The following is a 20,651-nucleotide window of genomic DNA, read 5'->3' on the forward strand; positions in this document are numbered from 1 at the left end:
GGAATAAATCTATATTTATATATGTTTTATATATAAAAGATCTGTATGTGGAAAACTATAGAAAACTTATGAAGGAAATTGAAGAAGACACAAAGAAATGGAAAAACATTCCATGTTCATGGATTGGAATAATAAATATTGTTACAATGTCAATACTACCCAAAGCAATCTACACACTCAATGCAACCCCAATCAAAATTGCACTGGCATTCTTCTCAAAGCTAGAACAAAGAATCCTAAAATTTGTATGGAATCACAAAAGACTGTGAATAGCCCAAGTAATATTGAAAAAAAAAAACCCCAAAGTGGGAGGCATCACAATTCCAGACTTTAGTCTCTACTACAAAGCTGTAATTATCAAGACACTACGGTATTGGCACAAAAAGGGACACAGAGACCAATGAAATAGAATAGAGAACCCAGAATTGGACCCACAAATGTATGGCTAACTAATCTTTAACAAGGCAGGAAAGAGAATTCAGTGGAAAAAAGACAATCTCTTTAGCAAATGGTGCTGGGAGAACTGGACAATAACGTGCAGAAGAATGAAACTAAACCACTTTCTTACACCATACACAAAAAATGAACTCAAAATGGATGAAAGACCTAAACGTGAGACAGGAAACCATCAAAACCCTAGAGGAGAAAGCAGGAAACAACTTCTTTGAACTCAGCCGCAGTAATTTCTCGCTTGACACACTGCCAAAGGCAAGGGAATCAAGAGCAAAAATGAACTCATGGGACCTCATCAAGATAAAAAGCTTCTGCACTGTAAAGGAAACAATCAAAAGAACTAAAAGGCAACTGACAGAATAGGAAAAGATATTTGCAGATGATATATCGGATAAAGGGTTAGTATCCAAAATCTATAAAGAAGTAACCAAACTCAACATCCAAAAAACAGGTAATGCCCTGAAGAAATGGGCAGAAGACATGAATAGACACTTTTCCAAAGACAACATCCAGATGGCCAACAGACACATGTAACGATGCTCAATGTCACTCATCATCAGGGAAATACAAATCAAAACCACATTGAGCTACAACCTCACACCTGTCAGAGTGCCTAAAATGAACAACTCAGGAAATTACAGGTGCTGGCAAGGATGTGGAGAAATGGGAACCTTCTTGCACTGTTGGTGGAAATGCAAACTGGTACAGCTGCTCTGGAAAACAGTGTGGAGGTTCTTCAAAAAATTAAAAATAGAACTACCCTACAACCCAGCAACAGTACTACAAGGAATTTATCCAAAGGATACAGGGGTGCTGATTTAAAGGGGCCCATGTACCCCAATGTTAATAGCAGCACTTTTAACAAGAGCCAAATTATGGAAAGAGCCCAAAAGCCCATCAACTGATGAATGGATAAAGAAGATGTGGTTTATATATACAATGGAATACTACTTGGCAATTAGAAAGAATGAAGTCATGCCAGTTGCAGCAATGTGGATGGAACTGGAAAGTATTATGCTGAGTAAAATAAGTCAGTCAGAGAAAGACAGATATTATATATTTTCACTCATATGTGGATCTTGAGAAACTTAACAGGAGACCACAAGGGAAGAGAAGAGGAAAAAATAGTCACAAACAGAGAGGAAAGAGGGCAAACCACAAGAGACCCTTAAATACAGAGAACAAACTGAGGAGTAAGGAGAGGGAAAAATGGGTAATGGGCACTTCAGAGGGCACTTGTTGGGATGAGCACTCAGTGTTGTGTGTAAGCAATGAACCAAGGGAATGTACCCCAAAAACCAAGAGCACATTTTACACACTGTATGTTAGCCAATTTGACAATAAATTATATTAAAAAAGAAAAGAAAAAATGCTTGATACGACTTTAGTCTTCTTAAATTTACTGAGATTTATTTTGTGGCCTAACATGATCTATCCTGGAGAATATCCTGTGTGCATTTGAAAAGAATGTGTATTCTGCTGTTTCTGGGTAGAGTATTCTATTAATCATTAAATCCATCTGGTCTAATGTGTGGTTCAAAGTCACAGTTTCCTACCGATTTTCTGTCTGGGTGCTCTATTCATTGATATAAATGAGGTGTTAACGTCCCCTACTATTACTGTGTTACTATAAATTTTTCCCTTTATGTCTGTTAATACTTGCTTTTGGATTGAACCCTTTTATCATTACATAATGCCTATTTAAAAACCTCCTATTACAGTCTTTATTTTAAAGTAAATTTTGTCTGATATAAGTACTGCTACTGCACCTTTTTTTCTGCCTCCATTTGTATGGAATACCTTTTCCCATCCCTTTACTTTTAGTCTGCGTCTTTTGACATGAATTTTTCTCTTATAGGCAGCATTATAGATGGGCCTTTTTTAAAACTCCATTTTGTCACACTGTTTTCTGATTGGAGCATTTAGTCCATTTATATTTAAAATAATTATTGATGAGTATATACTCATTGCCTTTTGTTAATTTTTTACTGGTTGTTTTTGTAGATTTTCTCTGTTCCTTTCTTCTCTTGTTGCCTTTCTTTCTTTAGTGTTTTGTGTGGATTCCTTTTTCTTTATTTTTTGTGTATTTACTATGGATTTTTGATTTGTGGTTGCCATGGGGTTCATATATAACATCCTATGTGTACAGCAGTCTATATGAAGTTGATAATAACTTAAATTTGAACACATTCTAAAACACTAACTTTTTACTCCCCTATCTACATTTTATGTATGTGATAGTTTACTTTTTATATTGTGTGCCCACTGACTAATTTTTGTAGATATAGTTGATTTTTACTATTTTTTGTGTTTGAACTTCCAAATTGGCTTCATATGTGGTTGATCTATTTTTACCAGTAAAATATTTTCCCTTTCTTTTGTAATTTTCTAATTTCTAGTCATGGTCTTTTCTTTCCAGTTAAAGAATTCCTTTTAACATTTCTTGTAAGACCAGTTCAATGATGATAAGCTCCTTTAACTTTTGTTTGGGAAACTCTATATCCCTTTCGGCTTGAATGATAACCTTGTTGGGTTGTAGGTTTTCTCCTTTTAGTACTTTGAAAATGTCATGCCACTCCCTTTTGGCCCACAAAGTTTCTGCTGAAAAATCAGCTGACAGCCTTATGGAGCTTCCTTTATATGTGTTTGTTTTTCTCTTGCTGCTTTTAATATTCTCTTTTTATCTTTAGTTTTTGCCATTTTAATTATTATGTATTTTGGTGTGGACTTCCTTGGGTTCATTTTGTTTGGGGCTCTCTGTTCCTGGACCTGGACGTCTGTTTCCTCCCTCAGATTAAGAAAGTTTTCAGCTATTATTTCCTCAAATAAGTTTTCTGTCTCCTTCTGTATCTTATTCTTTTGGGATTCCTATAATGTGAATGTTATTATGCTTGATGATATTTTTGAATTCCCTTAACCTCTTCTTATTTTTTTTAAAATATTTTATTTATTTACTTTTTGAGAGAGAGAGAGAGACAGCATGAGCAGGGGAGGGTCGGAGAGAGAGGGAGGAGGAGACACAGAATCCGAAGACAGGCTCCAGGCTCTGAGCTAGCTGTCAGCACAGAGCCCGATGCGGGGCCTGAACCCACGATCTGTGAGATCATGACCTGAGCTGAAGTCAGACACCCAACTGACTGAGCCACCCAGGCACCCCTAACCTCTTCTTATTTTTACTATTCTTTTTTCTTTTTGCTGTTCAGGTTGGTTGCCTTCCATTACCCTGTCTTCCAAATTGCTGGTCCATTCTTCTATATCCTCTAATCTGCTCCTGATTCCCTTGAAAATGAAATGTATTTTTCATTTCAATTCTTCAACTCTAGTTGGTTATTCTTTAATGTTTCCTATAACTTTGTTGAAGTTCTCATTGAGTTCATCCACTGTTTATTCAAATCTGTGAGAATCTTTATAATCATTACTTAGAATACTTTATCAGGTTTTTAAAAGGGACAACTACTAAATAAGTTGGTTGCAAAGAATATGAAAAAAAATTAAATGCCTTAATTTTCCCTTCTTTAATAGTTAAACTTAAGTCCACAAATATAAATAGGCCCAAATGCAAGAACTTCATTGAGTGGGAAAGCCTAGGATTTTTAGCATTATTTTAACATATGTATGTGCTACACAGTATTTAAGGAAAAATCAAGATATCAGTATTAAAAGAAAGTCTTGGGGTATCTGGGTGGCTTTGTCAGCTGAGTGTCCAACTTCAGCTCAGGTCATGATCTCACGGTTCATGAGTTTGAGCCCCATATTGGGCTTGCTGCTGTCAGTGCAGAGCCGGCCTCAGATCTTCTGTTCCCATCTCTCTGCCTCTTCCCTATTCCCATTCTCTTTCAAAAATAAACAAACATAAAAAACAAAAAGTCTCTATCTTTGCACAGGGCATTGGCAACTTCTAACAGTGTATCTGCCACAATTGCCTCTATAAAATGCTAAGGTATCATGGTACAGGGTGATTTTTCTCAATCCTAAATGAACCTGACATGTTTCCAATATAAATTAGCATGACACAAAGTAAACTTATGATCAGTTGCTCAAAGACAAAGAGGCACTGAGCACCTGGCATGGTGCTGGATACAACTTCTTTTTAATCATGTTTGCTAAATGACTGACTTAAGATGCAAATATAAGGTGTAACTCACATTACTAGCTTTTCTGATGCAGGTGCTTATGCCCTCATCATGTTCCAAAAAGGTTAAAGCAACTAAAAAACAATACAGGATATGATAAGGATAAACTGAGACTAATAAGAAGAAAAGTTACAACTATGCAGGTGACTATGATGTACTTGACAACATCTTCACTGTATAGTAAGATTTTAAAAAGCACACATTATCTTGCTATTGAAGAACCATGGTATTTGTGCATTTTTACTTTTATTTTCATTTTTTAAAGAGCAGTATCTTTTTTTAATGTTTATTTATTTTGAGAGAGAGAGAAAGAGAGAGAGGGAAAGAGAGCGCTCACAAGTGAGGGAGCGGCAGAGAGAGAGGGAGAGAAAGAATACCAAGCAGGCTCAGCACTGTCAGCATAGAGGCTGATGTGGAGCTTGAACCCACAAACTGTGAGATCATGACCTGAGCCAAAGTCGGATGCTTAACCAACTGAGCCACCAAGGTGCCCCTTATTTTTATTTTTAAAAAATGTTTATTTTTAACATTTTAACACTGTTAGTGTGAAGCCAGATGCGGGACTCAATCTCATGAGTTGTGAGATCACGACCTGAGCAGAAATGAAGAGCTGAATACTTAACTGACTGGGCCACCTCAGGCTCCTCAAGAGAGAGTATGCAAGTGGAAAAGAGGGAGAGAAAGAAAGAGAGAGAGGATATCTTAAGCAGGCTCCATGCTCAGCTCTATCCCATGACCCTGGGATCATGACCTAAGCCAAAATCAAGAGTTGGATGCTTAACTGACTGAGCCCCCCAGGTACCCCAGCATTTTTCTTTTCAAAAAAATAGTCAGAATAAACAGTAAATAGGGTTTTTTCCTAATGAGGGATCTGGGAACTAGGATATCTATGTTTTGGCTCAAGAAAACATCTTTAGTTCTAGAAATCATTGTTTAGGATAAACAACAAGATAGTAGAAGACAGTGCAGACTCTAGACTTGAGATCAGTTAAATCTGAGGGGAGCCAGAAAACAAGTGTCTTTACAGATTTACTTAAGCATGGGGAACTGTAAATAAGTGCGCTCTCGAGGTGTATTATGGAACCAAATAAACAAAAAACTAGAAATCTATATTTAATACAAAAAACTCCAAACAATAGGAAGGATAAACCATTTTGTCTGAGACTCCCAGAGAGTTCACTTACCTATTGCTTGAGCTAAGGCTATTACAACCTCCTGGCAAGTTGTAACTTCGGTGACCCCACAAACAATCCTCTGAACTCCATCCACCCATACTTTAAGTTCCATGGTGCACCAGCCAGTCACCCAAGGGCCCTGAGACTGGTCATCAAGGTGTCAGGTCATGTCGCTGGCTATGGAAATGTGAGGAAGGCAGAGTCTTGTGTAGTCAACTAAAAAGAAGAAAAAACATTTTTTAAAAAAATGAGTCTTAAAATTTCTTCTTTTAAGTATTATTCAAAAGAAATTTTAGTATCTCATAATCTTACTACCATTAATGACCAAGTACTTATTTATTTCACAGAAATGAATTCAGCAGTATGAATACAACTATAGCCACTTATTCATGACATTATTTCATATAATTTTATTAATTAATTAATTAATTAATTCATTCATTCATTCATTCATTCATTTATTTTTGAGAGAGCAAGCGAGCGCACAAGCAGGGGAGGGGCAGAGAGAATCTCAAGAATGTTCCATGCTGTCAGTGCAGAGCATGACATGGAGCTCAATCCCATGAACTGTGAGATCATGACCTGAGCCAAGATCAAGAGTTGGATGCTTAACGGATTGAGCCACCCACATGCCCCATGTAATTATAATTTTAATTACAAAGTAACTCTTTAGTGGGTAAAGAAATGCTACTTACTTGACCAAGCCCTATTGCTCAACATAGAAGATATTTCTTAAAAACATATAAGCTATTTTTAAAAAATACCTCATTAGGATCATTTCTGAGGTTAAAAAAGATGTTTGTCATTTTGTGAATAATAACTGAACCAGTTTCCACAGCCTTGCCAGCATTTTTAAGTGTATCTTCAGAACTCCATTGCATTCCTTTGTTTCATGTGACCCTTGCCTTCCTCGCTTCCGAAAAGGACCGAGTGTTGTTTTCACCACAGAAACTAGAACACCAACCATAGTATAACACAGAGGTGTGCATAAAATAATTAGTTGATGGAAATTAATTCCTTTACTTAAGGCTGGCAACTTCCCCATGTATGAACTGCTTGGCCTTTTCTCATTTATTTTTGATAATATTCTTAAATTACAAGACTTATTCCAATAGTATAAATCTCAAATTTGTTGTACTTGCTGTGTTTCCCCATTGTTTTTTTTTTTTGTTTAGCTGCATTATTTATATGCCATGCAGAAATTTTCACACTCTCCTACAATCAAACCAAATGCCTTGATTTCTCGTATTGATTAGAATGCTATTAGCTTGCTAAAAATCAATTGCACACAATTCTTTTTCCTGTAGGTTTTAAAAATCTCAGCTCTTCCTGTGTTAAACCTTTAACCTATGATTTGTCCATTGTCCATTGTCCTATGATCTTCCTGGGGTTTTTTTTGTTTTTGTTGTTGTTGGTTTCTTTGAAAATAATGCTAACAGTTTATGAGATGTGATAAACATTAATTTAATTAATTAAAAACAACATTTAAATTTATCTAAAGGCTGATAATGAAACTGGTGTTTCAGCATTAATGACTTATTCAAAAGCTTATTTAAAAAACACTAAAAACTTTTCTAGTAAAACAGCATTTGCTACAAACAGTAACACAGTCCTTGTGCATTTTCTTAAAGAACCTAAGATAGTTCTAGGCCACCTGGGTAGATGAGTCAGACATTTGTGAGCGAAGGCGAATAAACCTATTTACTTTCTCCAGGGAAGGTGCAAAAATACTTTTTGTCATCCTGAAAACAAGGGAAAGGCTGACAGTTCCCAGCGTGTTACTTCAGCTCCCTCTGCCTACACTGCAGTACCAAGGTAATGTGGTTTCATCAACTTCCTATACACCCAGAAAAAGGGCTATCTGCCTCTGACAAGCTAATTGTCATAATGAAATGCTAGTTTCTGGGGGGGCGGGGGGAAGGGTTCCAAACCCAGAGAAATGTAAGAAGTCCTACAAATAAAGCTAAACAAGTTCCTTTACAGTTAGACTACTCTAGGCATTTAATAGGTTGGTGTATACTCGAAATTTCAAATGAGAATTCCAAATATGCTACTGTCCCCAATCCATTTAAAGACCACTTAATGAAAGGAAAAAGAATTCTGACTTTAAAAGAAGATATTTTTCCTTCTCTGCCAGACGCTCTGCTTACTAAAAATAGAATATGTATTCTTTCTTGAAATATAATTAAGATTAAAAAATTGACCCAACATTAATATATTGTATTAAATTAATATATTTAAATTACTTTATTAAATAAAAAACTCAGATCAATTTAAAAAAAAACTAAACTGAATTAAAATCTATTTAATACCTAGTCCATTATTTTTCATTAAAAGACCTTAAGCTTGGGAAACCTTGCAAGAAAGATAGCCTATCTCATTAAAGCCCTCCTCCCCCAAAAGAAAGCTTTTAAACCATTAAAAGAAACTTATGAGGTTCATTTTTTATTTCTATAAAGGTTTTAGTACACGAGCACATATTTTCCTATCTTGAATTATCACTGTTTACCTCAAACTTTTAATCATTAAGAGAATACAAATGAACAAAGAACACATATACATCTATTAAATATTACAGAGTATAGTAACATTGTGGGGAAACACAGAGCATAAACAGTTGATATAAACTTGCAGGGTATTTATCCTCTTGATCAGAGGCTTCCTACCACAGCTCATCACAGAGAAGACCAGCATCTGCGTTTTTAAGATCACTAATATTCTTTTTCAAACTTAAATCCTTAAGGAGGGTTAAAAAAGGATGTCTTAATAGATCGCCTGGTCTAAAATTTTATTTCTAACAGGGCCACTGTTTTTAGAATATGGCTTCTGTCAAGTTTGGGGCTGTACTAACAATCATCCTAGCTTCCCTAAAAATCATGGTGTTATTCATGGAAGTCATTTGAAGAATATGTCCCTTTCTAAGCCCCTAGGTACTCCCTTCCAGGAGCTGCAATCCTGTTCTATCCTCCAGAGTCCAATTCCTATGGCTCTGCTCCCAATCCCAGAACTAGACGAGAAGGAAAATGAAAGTCCTACACTGTAGGTGCGTGTGGTAGACTGGTCATCATTGCAACGGAGGACTTGAGAAGCTAAAGGGCTTTGGCTTCTCAGTTGGAATTTGGAATACACTTTTCCATGGAAACAATGATGTAGGTAGAAGTAAGGTTCTAATGCAAAGGTATTCTTATATTATAGTTCAGTTAAGGTTTCCACCATAAGGTTTCTATATATTTGAACCATTATTTTCATTGTTATAATGAAGAACTAGGTTTATTCAGTAAGAAGCTACTGGGAACAAATTAAAAACAATTTACTGTTTTGAAAGTCTGTTGGAATTAAGCATTTACATTTGTGGAGACATATTCCTCCAAGACCAGTGCTTTAATAAAGCAATTTCAGTCAATCCTCATTATTCATGGGTTCCTTATTTGTGACATCACCCACTTACTAAAATTTATTTGTAACCCCAAAATCAATATTTATGTGTTCACAGTCATTCACAGACATGTATACAGCAGTGGAAAATTTGAGTTGCCTGACTTACACATTTCCAGCTGAGGTTGCAGAGAGGCCCTACTCTGCCTTATTATTTCAGCTTTCATAATGTCAATAAGTTATCTTCTTTCAGTGTATTTAGTGCCATGTTTTTGGCATTTTTATGGTCTTTGTTGGAGATTTCACTGTTGAAAATGGCTCCCAAATGCAGTGAGGACACTATTTAGTGTTCCTAAATGCAAGAAGGCTATGAAGCGACTCACAGAGAAAATCTGTGTTATTAGCTAGGTTTTGTTCGGGTGTGAGTTATAGTGCTATTGGTTGTGAGCTCAATGTTAATGAATCAACAAACAATATCAAATAAGGGGTCTTTCAAGAGTAAAACACACTAAACAAGGCGAGGTCTTGATCAGCTGAGAAAACTGTCGGGACCAAAGGCTCTCACAAATAAGAGTCGACTGCGTATTTTAAAATGGTATAACTTACTTGTGATGGCTACTATTAAGCTACTGAGCAAATTTCATTACCCCCTGGACATTAGACACAAGCATACAGGTGGCTTATTGACAATTTTAACATTTCTTTCATGTCCAGTTTTGTTCAAGATCTATGGTTACTGCATATAAAAGCATTCTTTACAGAAACAGCATAGAGATAAAATGAGTTATAATAAAATCTTTACAATCAAATTAGCTACTTGAATTAAAGAAAATACTGATGCTAGCCACTAGTTCTTTCAGCATCATACAAAAAGAAATTCGGCACAACGAACATGGTATATTCTGAATAGTACTTATTAGAGTCAATAGTAAGATATCCAAATTCTCTTTTGTATAGAAAACCAGTGAAAAAATAAAAACTAAAGGGACTTTAGATTACCTTATTCTAAAACCAATTTGATGTGGGAATTATGAAGTTATGTAGAACAACTGGTACAATCTAAAAAAAGGATTAACTGGGGCACCTGGGTGGCTTAGTCGGTTAAGTGTCCGACTTTCGCTTAGGTCATGATCTCGCAGTTCGTGGGTTCGAGCCCCGCGTCGGGCTCTGTGCTGACTGCCAGCTCAGAGCCTGGAGCCTGTTTCGGTCTGTGACTCCCTCTCTCTCTGACCCTCCCCTGCTCACGCTGTCTGTCTCTCTCTCTCTCCTAGAAATTAAAAAAAATAAATAAATAAAAATAAAAAAGGATTAACTTTTTAATGCCCAAATAATTATTGAGGTAAGGAAAAAAAATAGGTCCATGTTGCCTGTGGGTGATGGGAAAGTAATGGAAGTTTAAAAAAAAGAAAAACAACGTGGAGGACAGGACCAGATGAAGCACAATGTGGGAGGAGGAAAAGGAGAAGAGAGAGAGTGAGAACAGATTAGGAAGGAAGAAGGTGGGTAAGAAAACAGATTTTGGTAGGTCCAGGTAATAGGTTCTGGAAAACTGTGTCAGATGCCAGTCATAGGTTACTTGCCCCTGAACTGTAGTGCTCAGGTGATGCATGTTTAAAACACTCTGGTTCTGCATTCTGGAAACCCAGTTAAATGTTCAGTTGCTTTTAGAAAACCTATTATTTTGCTGTAATAGTTCTGGAAATGGTGTCACAGAGAGTAGGCTGTCATAAAAGGTACAAAATGTTACAAGTGGGCACGAAGGAAGATGACCTTAGTGATATCAGTAAGATCCTCCCCAGGTGAAATATTAGGAACAATAGTCGGGTGACATGCACCATGGGGAAATAAGGTTCCCCCGTCCAACAATTTTGGGAAGCATTTCAAAACACATTGCCTCTGGGGGACAATGTACAGCAAGATACCCTACAGTAGAGAAACTGGTTAAACTTAGCATGGAGGGTGAGAGTGGAAAAGACACAAATGCCTATAAAGTATCCCACTGAACTACAGGATACAAAATTACCAACTTTTGAATATATGCTATATATAAAATGAGATTTCTGCTAGCCTTTTAATGTATTTTGAAACTCAAAGTGATGGATACACTATTTAGAGTTGTACTTGTAGGGACAATATAGAACAAATAAGAATATTAAATAGCTTTTCTCTTTCTTTTATATGACAAGTCTTTTTTTTTTTTAATGTTTTATTTATTTCTAGGAGAGAGAGAGAGAGAGAGAGAGAGAGAGAGAGACAGCGTGAGCAGGGGAGGGTCAGAGAGAGAGAGAGTCACAGACTGAAACAGGCTCCAGGCTCTGAGCTGGCAGTCAGCACAGAGCCCGATGCGGGGCTCGAACCCATGAACTGCGAGATCATGACCTAAGCGAAAGTCGGACGCTTAACCGACTAAGCCACCCAGGCGCCCCATCTTTTATATGAAAAGTCTTAATTGCCATGATTAAGGCATCTCTTCCAAAGACAGGTTTTATATTTTTCTTTTTATAAGATTAAGTCATAGGAATTTTTCTTCGATACTATGTTTTAAAAAATTCACAGTGATAAGCAATATTTGCATATTAATTATTATATCCAGCAAACCCATGCTTTTCCTTCTACTATTCATTATCTTCAGGTCACACCATTTAAACAGATGCAGTGATTTAATATTTCCCAGATTTACCATGTTCAAGTGACCGCTCTGCAACCATGGCAAGGAATGGCCTGAGTACCTACCATCTGCTCAGCGTAGTGTATTGTTTCTCATTTATTCCTCACGATACAAGTCAGTGAGTTAGGTATGATCAGTCTCATTTTAAAGTTGAGAAAAGTGAATCTCAGTTTAAGTAACTCTCCCAAGGTCACAAATCTAGGAATTTAGGGACATATATTCAAAATTGGGATGAATAAAGAAACTAAAGTATGAATAAGGCAGGCTTCTCTAAAAGGATTCAATGTATTCAAATAAATGTTTTTAAAATGTCCTAAGTTACACTAAGAAATCTGAACTATCATCACCTAGAAATTTATTTTTATCAATAAGCAAGGATCAGACAACATGCACATTCTAGGAGAAAGTAGAGTAAACCAACTAAATCATGTTAAGAAAGTACAGTTTTAATTCAGAGAACCTATTATAGATAAATATACAACTCAGCAAAACGAGTGTCTCATGATCAGGTTCATTTTCAGCACTCACAAGTTATTCCTTCAGTTTTTGAAAATTACATCCAGATTTACTTTTACAGAGTCCAAAATAAATATATCTGCACATTTGTGATAATTTTTAACTTTTGCCTTAAATACAAAGTTTCCGAGATTTTTGGCATTTTTTTTTAGTTCACACCATTAAAAAAAAAAGCCATTTTTCCCCCAACATAACACTGATTAGTGGAAACAGCATGCACTAAGGTTCCAATACTGAATCAACTACTTACTGTGTGACTTAAGTCAAGAGCGTAACTTTTCAGGAGGCATTTGTGAGAAATGACATGTCTTTTTAAAATGGACTTAGTGGAGGGCTTGGCACAAAGTATGAATTCAACAAAAGTTAGTCCTGTGCATGGCAATAACTATAACTTTCAGAAGTTAGAAACTTTTTTACTATAATTTTATAATATAATTTTATATTTTATAAATATAAAAGCAAAGTTTCGGAAATGCTATTATTTTAATAACAGCATCTAAAACTAAAGACATTTTAGGTTATTATACCATATACCTAAGAGCAGCCAATATTCTCAGTTTTTAAATGGATATTAGAAATGATAATTGGGATTAGCATCCATATTAGGAAATTTCAATTGCACCTGGTATAAGCATGATACAAATCAAGTTGAAGTTACTGGAAAAGAATATTGATTCTGCTATCAAGAATTACCTTTTATTTTCTTAAGAGAATATATAGCTAGTAACTTTAGTTTATTTAGCATCAAACATACTGGCATAAAAGCCATTACCTTCAGTTGAGTTTCATATTCCAAACCCAACTCAGAAAGCTTATTGGCAATTATATTTTTCTGAATCATATATAATGTTAAACTGATAATTTATGACTCTGGTATCTCCCATACTCAGAGATATTAACCAAATGTTCATAAAGCAGTATCAAGAAACTTTTGGGAGTACAATACTTAACCAAATTAATTTCTGAACTAATAATTTGGGTAAACTTTGATCTGTTAATTAAAGCTCTAAGCAGGAACACAGGATTTCTATGTAAGAATTATAATTTTGAAAGGAAGAAAAATCTTTATAATTGCCCATTTTAGAAAATAGAGATGTGTTTCTAGTAACTAAGGTTAGTCACAAAAGCAAGCTCTGATTCAGAATAATTCCTTCTACCAGTCTAATATACTGACACTACAAGAAAGTCATTGCTTGCCTATTCCCCTCAAAATGGTTACCATTTGTAAAATCATTCTAATATCCCATGAAACCCAAGGTCATGTTTATTAGACTGAATTCTTCTTTGATGTCTGGTTGACAGAACACTACTAAATCAAGTGTTTTGCTTGGGAATTTAACTTGTAACATCACACCCTGAAAACGATCACAAGAGAAGAGGCCAGAGAGCTATGGTGGTGGTATGAGACAATGGCCACTTGGTAGGTATGTAGGAATATCATAAAAGTGATGGAGATGAGCTTAGATAAACACACGGAAACATTTGATTCAATCCAGGTCAAGTCCTTCAATGGGCTCTATACTGTCACTGTAAGCCAATTCCTGGTTGTCACAATCTCTCTAGTGGTAACAACCCTGAGTGAACTTTAACTGGAATGTCACCATTCCACACAAGTGCCATTAAAATCTGATCACATGCACCTTCTTTTTCCTTCTTTTCTGCCATTCTACTTTTGCTTTATTCTTCTTCAAAAGTCACAAGACAGCCAACAATATCCCAAAATACATTTGGCTCTACTTGGTAAAACCTGTAACAAAGAAGCTGTGGATTCCACGCACTAGAGAAATCAGAGAGGGATGGGCACATGATAGTATTTTCTCTCATTTCATACAGTTCACTGAAACCAAATGGATAAGATATCTTGTCTTTAAGATCTAGCAACTCATTGGCCATTAACTAGTATAATCATTTATCTGAACATAGAAAGCTGAGGCCTGGCCAAATTATATCATTTGATCAAGATCACATGGAGAGATGTTAGCCAATATTTGGAATAATATTAGGTTGTCTGACAACTGAAATTAAATATATTTACATATATTGAAATAAATTAAGTGCCTAGTATAGAAGATGTTGAAGGACTTTCTCCTATAAAAAACTCTAGTCAATTTCCATTTGTGAATGTCAATATAGTGCCATCACTAGAGCCTCTTTCTAGCTTTTTAATAATGGAAATATAATTGACAAATAACAATGTACTCATTTCAGGTATACAAGGTAATGACTTGATATTTGTATATATTGTGAAATGATCTCCACAATAAGTCTTTTTAACATCTGTCACAGTACACAGTTATACTTTGTCTTGGGATGAGAACTTTTGAGAATTACTCTCTCAACAACTTTCAAATATGAAATCCAGTATTATTAACTACAGTCACCCCGTTGTATATTATATTCCCATGAACAATTTGGAAATTTGTACTTTGTGATCCCCTTCACCAGTGTGCCTGCCCACCACCACCCACCTCTGGCAACCACAAATCCACCAATCTGTTCTCTAAATCTGTTTTGTTTTTAGATTCTCTACATAAATGAGATCATTCAGTAAACAAACAAACAAACAAACACACAAAAAAACTCTAGTCAAAATAGTCAGACCAAGGGCACCTGTGTGGCTCAGTCAGTTAAGCGTCTGACTCTTGGTTTTGGGAGGCTGCTTGGGATCCTTTCTCTCCCTCTCTCTACCTCTCCCCTGGTCATGCTCTATCTCTCACTCTCAAAAGAAATATATACACTTAAAAAAATTACAAAAAATAGGTTCCCACTGACCCACTGATATAAGATCAGAGGCATGAAAAAAATGTGTAGTCTGTTCTTGCTAGTTTTGTTAAATGTTTATGGACGGTGGAACAGTAGAGGGCCTTACAACTTGGTTTTACTGGGACAAAATCTCCTAAGTAAGAAATATAAAAAATAATATACCATTGGGTTCCATTTCTTGTTGCAGTAATATAAAAAAGGAACATAAAAAGCCATCTGTTTTGCAATGACATCTTCTGTTAGGGTCCCAGTCTACTTAGAGGCCCTTCAGGGGTAGTTGGAGGTATGTGTGCAGTGCCAAGATCAGTGACAGCTTAATTTGTGTTAGAGCTCTCAGCCTGGGATGAGGGATCACACTCTCAAAGTTTTAATGTGAAAAGCTCTGAATACTCACAATTAAATTGTGGCATTTACTATGTGCTATTTCATGGCTCTCATTCATAATCATTAGAAAATGTTGTAGTGAGCAAAGTTATAATGTATTTCTAAAAAAATTACTGAAGGACAGGAGGAGTTAAGAAGTAGCAGGAGGACCCTAAGCTTGCTTGGTCCCTCGAACTCAGCTAGATAAATGTCAAATCATTCTAAATACCCAAGAAATTGATCTGAGGACTGACAGAACTGCACGTTTAGAGAGACAGAGAAGAGGGGACTTGTGGAAGGCAGGAGGTGCAGAGATGTGATTTGGGAGAGAAGCGGACTGTGGCTGCTGCAGAAGGGAGGGATCCCTGGTCACGGAGAAAGGTCAGAGAGAAAGAGGAGTGCACAGGGGATTGCACAAGGAGAATGTTTCCCTAAAGTCACTGACTGGGAAAATGATAGGGGCTGATTTTCATGAATTTTTAAAACCAAAGACCGGAGTTTCAGAGGTCCATGATGTGGCAAGTGTGGAGCCCAGTGGATGCTGCAGTGCTCCTGTAGAGAAGGAGGGCAGATAGTCCAGGGGCAGATGGCTGTGCAATCTGAGGATCTTCTGGGATGCACTGGTAGAGACAGTTCCCCCTTCTAGGAGCACATCTGAGAGAGGTGGCATTGCCTCTAGGGGCACAAAGGAGCTGGTGGTACCATTTCTCTCCCCCAGCCCTCAGCATAAACTAACCAGTCATCAGCACAGTGCCAACAGTGGCAGTGTAAACTACCAACACCAGGCCCTCCCCAACCCCCACACTCTGCAGGTGCTGCTTTGCTCAGGCAAGTGTGTCTGAGAACCAGTGCAGCAGGCTTCTCCCAAAGAAGACTAGCACAGCCCTCCCCCTCCAGCCCCCTGCACACACCAAGTTTACTGACCATAGAGTTCTACAAAGCTTCAACTCTAGTATAAAATAGCATCAGGTCTCTTTTAACAAGCAGACCAGAGTACGCCTAGTTAAAACCCGCCACACTCTGGACAACACTGAAACACTCCCCACTGCAGGTAAGGAGAAAGTCTGCAGAGGACTGACCTGTGGGAAACAGCAGCCAAAACACAGCAGCAGAGTACACACAGCATACACTAGAGACACTCCCTACAGTACCAGGCCTTGGAAAGTATGTGACCTCTTTTTTATACAGCCATTACTCTCAGGAGCAGGAAACATAACAGGCTTTCCTAAGACACAGAAGAAGAAGACAGAGACTTAGATAAAATGCCAAGACGGAGGAATTTATCCCCCCCAAAAATAACAAGAAAGGGGTCTAATTGAAACACATATAATAATATGCTTGATCCAGATTTAAAACAATGATCATAAGGATACTAAGTAGTCTTGAGAAAAACACAGAAGACACCAGAGAGTCCCTTACCACAGAGATAAAAGACCTAAAAACTAGTCAGGCCAAAATTTAAAAAATGCTATAACTGAGATGTGAAACCAACTGGATGTAATGACCACAAGGCTGGAAGAAGCAGAGGAATGAATAAGCGATATAAAAGATAACATCAGGGAAAATAATAATGCTGAAAAAAAAGAAGGAAAGAAATATATTGGATGCCAAATGCAGACTTAGAGAACTCAGTGTGACTCCATAAACATTCATATCATAGGAGACCCAGAAGAAGAGAGGGGGGAAAAGGGGCAGAGGTTCATTTAAGCGAATTTTATAGCTGAAAACTTCCCTAATCTGAGGAAGGAAACACATCCAAATCCAGGAGGCACAGAGAATTCCTAAGAAAATCAACAAAGGCAGGCCAACACTAAGACATACCTTAGTAAAATTTGCAAAATACAGGTAAGGAAAAAAAAAATCCTAAAAGCAGCAAGAAATCCCTAACTTACAAGGGAAGACAAAGTTAGCAGCAGATCTGTCCACAGAAACTTGGCAAGCCAAAAGGGAGTGGCATGTGCTGAATTCAATTGTGCCGAATGGGAAGTATATGCAGCCAAGAATACTCCATCTAGCAAGGCTGTCATTTTAGGATAGAAGAAGAGATAAAAAGAGTTTCCCAGACAAATAAAAAAATTACTGAGAACTTGGTGACATTTTAAATGTAGATATAAGTACAAACAGATTTGTGATATTTCTCCTTGAGCAAATGTACTTTGGCACCTTCACTGTAAACCAGCCCTTCGTATAAAAACATGTCTTTGTTATAACACAAGAATAATAATAAATAGCTATCTGAGTTCTAACTTTGTGATAGATGAAAAGTTAACTGTTATATTTAATCTTTTAATACCCATCTATATCTCTATATCACATGAATTATTATGATAGAAATGAGGAAATGGAGAAATAGAGAGATTAGGAACTTGCCCAGAGTTACTCAGCCAGTAAGTGGCAGATCCAATCTGATAATGCTTGTAACTACTAAAAAGTTACTTATATTTATGAAATAAAGTTATTAGTAAAGTTTTCCAGGACTCTGTAATCACAGTCCTGGCTCAGGAGAGAAAGTAATAAAGTAGATGTGACCATGGGACAAATAAATTCCAATATGACTAAGCTGAGTGATACATTTAGCCTAATCATTGCCCTAGAGTTGAGAAGAAGCAAGGAACTAATGTTCAATAATAATCAGACTTAGTAAGGAATACATGACCTCTGAGATTTCTGCCAGAAACTGCTCTTCACACACCTCCCTTGTCTCAGTGAAGCAGGGATAGAGCTTGGGTCTAAATCCAAATGTTATTAGACCTCCAAAGTCTAGATCCTTTCCACTACAACAACAAACTGTATGCAAGGCAAAATCATTTTTCTTCTCCACATCTAAATAGATACTGGCTACTTCATTAGTGATTTTCATCCATTAGAGTGACTGCAAATTATGCTGTGACCTTATGGTCATCATGCAGGTATAATGAATCTATTTCCTGAATTTAGTATTTATGACATTCTGTGATAAAACCCACTATTTTACTTAATAGGGGATAAAAATATTTTTTTTTATTCATGAAGTCAAGATCACTACAGACTTCTCATTCATATTTTCATAAATATTGAGCCCATCAATTCTGACAAGTAAGTCCATTCTTATAGTTACAATGAAATAGGTATAAACTTTTCAACAGAACATTGTTTTGACTTACAGTTACAATGGTACTTCAAGTAAGCCAAATTTTATAGGTCAAAACATGTTCCTCTGAAGGTATAGGAAATTAGTATTTCTAAGCTAAATTAGAATGTAAACATTTGAAACTCAAAATAAAAGATTTTGGGAGCAAATACTAATGAAATAAATATATGAAATTAAAGAAAATTTGATTGCCTGACTCCTGCGTCAAAGTAGTTGCCAGACTATAAAATTTATATTAACTTCAATTTTAAGATTTAATTAACACAGTATATAATGTGGAACAGTTCAAATGTTTTCTAAAACTTCATTACTATACTTACTCAGTTGGTAAAGTACTAAATGCTTTAGGACTATCTTCTAAGCTAGAAATTATATTTGGCAAAACTAAACATGCATGATCCCTAAGAATCTTTGTTAAACTGGACTATTTCAATTCAAGGAAAAATTTAAAAGTATGAACAGGGGAGCCTGAATGGTTCAGTTGGTTAAGCCTCTGACTCTTGACTTCAGCTCAGGTCAAGATCTCATGGTTCGTGGGTTTGAGCTCCACATCTCTCTCTCTCTCTCTCTCTCTTTCCCTCCCTTTACTCCTCCCGTGCTCTCTTTCTTAAAATAAATAATCTTTATATATAAAAAAGTATAAACAATAGGAAAAGACAGCTTTCCCACAATCTTTAAGAGTAAAGAAGAGGAGCACTTGGGTGGCTCAGTTGATTGAACACCTGACTCTTGATTTCAGCTGAGGTCATGATCTAACTCACAATTCATGAGATCCAGCCCCGTGGCAGGCTCTGCACTATCAGAGCCTGCTTGGATCCTCTCTCTCCTTCTCACTCTGCTCCTCTCTGACTCATGCATGTACATGTGCACATATTCTCTGTTTAAAAAAAAAAAAAAAAAAAAGATAAGAAAAAAAAGAACCAAGAATTTTGCTTATTCTATTTACTTCCTGAAGAAAAACTAAGTCAATTAAATAATTAAATCCCTAGATGATATGCAAAAATAGGTGCACCTTTTGGTGATATTTTAGTAAGTAAATTGCATTTATTAAGTAATAGGTATTTTCTTTCCTAGAAAAATTTTAATACAGAGGTTAATTATTCAGTGTACACATACTGCTATTGTTCCAAAGTGCCATAGTTTATTCCTTACATTATCTTTAGTTTCCATTCTCTTTAAAGAGATATTATATGCTACTCTGCATTTAGTTGGGCAAGTTTGGGACTTCAAATAATCTATGAAGTATTGCATTGTTTGAGGGGCCTTCAGTATTATCGGAGAAGACAGATGCTAAGTTTAAGATGTGTGCTATGACATTTTGGGGCAAAAGTCAAGTGTTTATTGTAAATATGATCAGTGATGTTGACTAATGTGGTATTCTACTTGACAATAGGGGTGTGTGGGGAAACTTGGTTTTTGTTATGTTTAAATAAATTTACTTACATTTCATTAGTACATCTGGTTTCTACAACGTGTTTACATTTCATCAACTCCTATATTTTCAGAGTAAAAAGAAAAGCTCAAGCACTGCTGATCCAGCAGTTACCTTGACAAAGTCACTTGTAGAGCTATCACACAATGGAATGCAATGGGCCAAAAAATATAGCCAAGCATTACTGCAGTGATCACTAAAACCCACCCCTGCCTCAACGAGTCACAAGGTGGGAGCAGAGCAGCAGTACGGTGATCCGTCACTATTTAGGTTGAAAGGGGCTTCCCAGGAAATGGGACCGGAACGGTGTACAGGCTTAGCAGTTAAAAAAATTGGATTTTTAAAGAAACAGTTTAACTGAAATGTAACATACTACAGAAAAATTCAGAAATTTTAAGTTAGATGAATTTCACAAAGCAAACACAACTGTCTAATCACTTTCTAAGACCAAGAAGAACCCCTCTCCCAGCCTTGTCCCCTCCCTGAAAGGCAAAAATTATTCTGACCTCTATCATTGCTGACTAGTTTCACCTGAGTTTGAATTTTGTATAAATGACTACATCCTGGGGAGTGGTGTCTGGTTTCTTCGGTGTACCAGTGTGTTTACTGAGCTCCATCTGTGCTGCTGTGCATAGCACTGGTT

At 36.5% G+C, this 20,651-nt stretch overlaps 1 protein-coding gene across 2 annotated transcripts in view; it reads right to left on the reverse strand.

Moving 5' to 3' along the window:
- RASSF8 (Ras association domain family member 8) overlaps positions 1 to 16,604 on the reverse strand; it is a 37,923-nt gene extending 21,319 nt beyond the window's left edge. The window contains exons 1-2 of one of the 2 annotated variants that reach the window (XM_039240814.1): positions 16,526 to 16,604; positions 5,771 to 5,977 (exon numbers count right to left, since the gene is read on the reverse strand). In XM_039240814.1, coding sequence (XP_039096745.1) covers positions 5,771 to 5,873 — 103 coding nt within the window. In that variant the 5' untranslated portion in view covers positions 5,874 to 5,977; positions 16,526 to 16,604. Of the gene's footprint in view, positions 1 to 5,770; positions 5,978 to 8,797; positions 8,863 to 16,525 lie in introns of those variants that run through there. The other variant, XM_039240813.1, reaches the window with a different exon arrangement.
- Between the last annotated feature and the right edge of the window lie 4,047 nt (positions 16,605 to 20,651).

Source organism: Hyaena hyaena, unplaced genomic scaffold, assembly GCF_003009895.1.
Source record: "Hyaena hyaena isolate Hyena2069 unplaced genomic scaffold, ASM300989v1 scaffold_182, whole genome shotgun sequence".
Classification (NCBI taxonomy): Eukaryota; Metazoa; Chordata; class Mammalia; order Carnivora; family Hyaenidae; genus Hyaena; species Hyaena hyaena.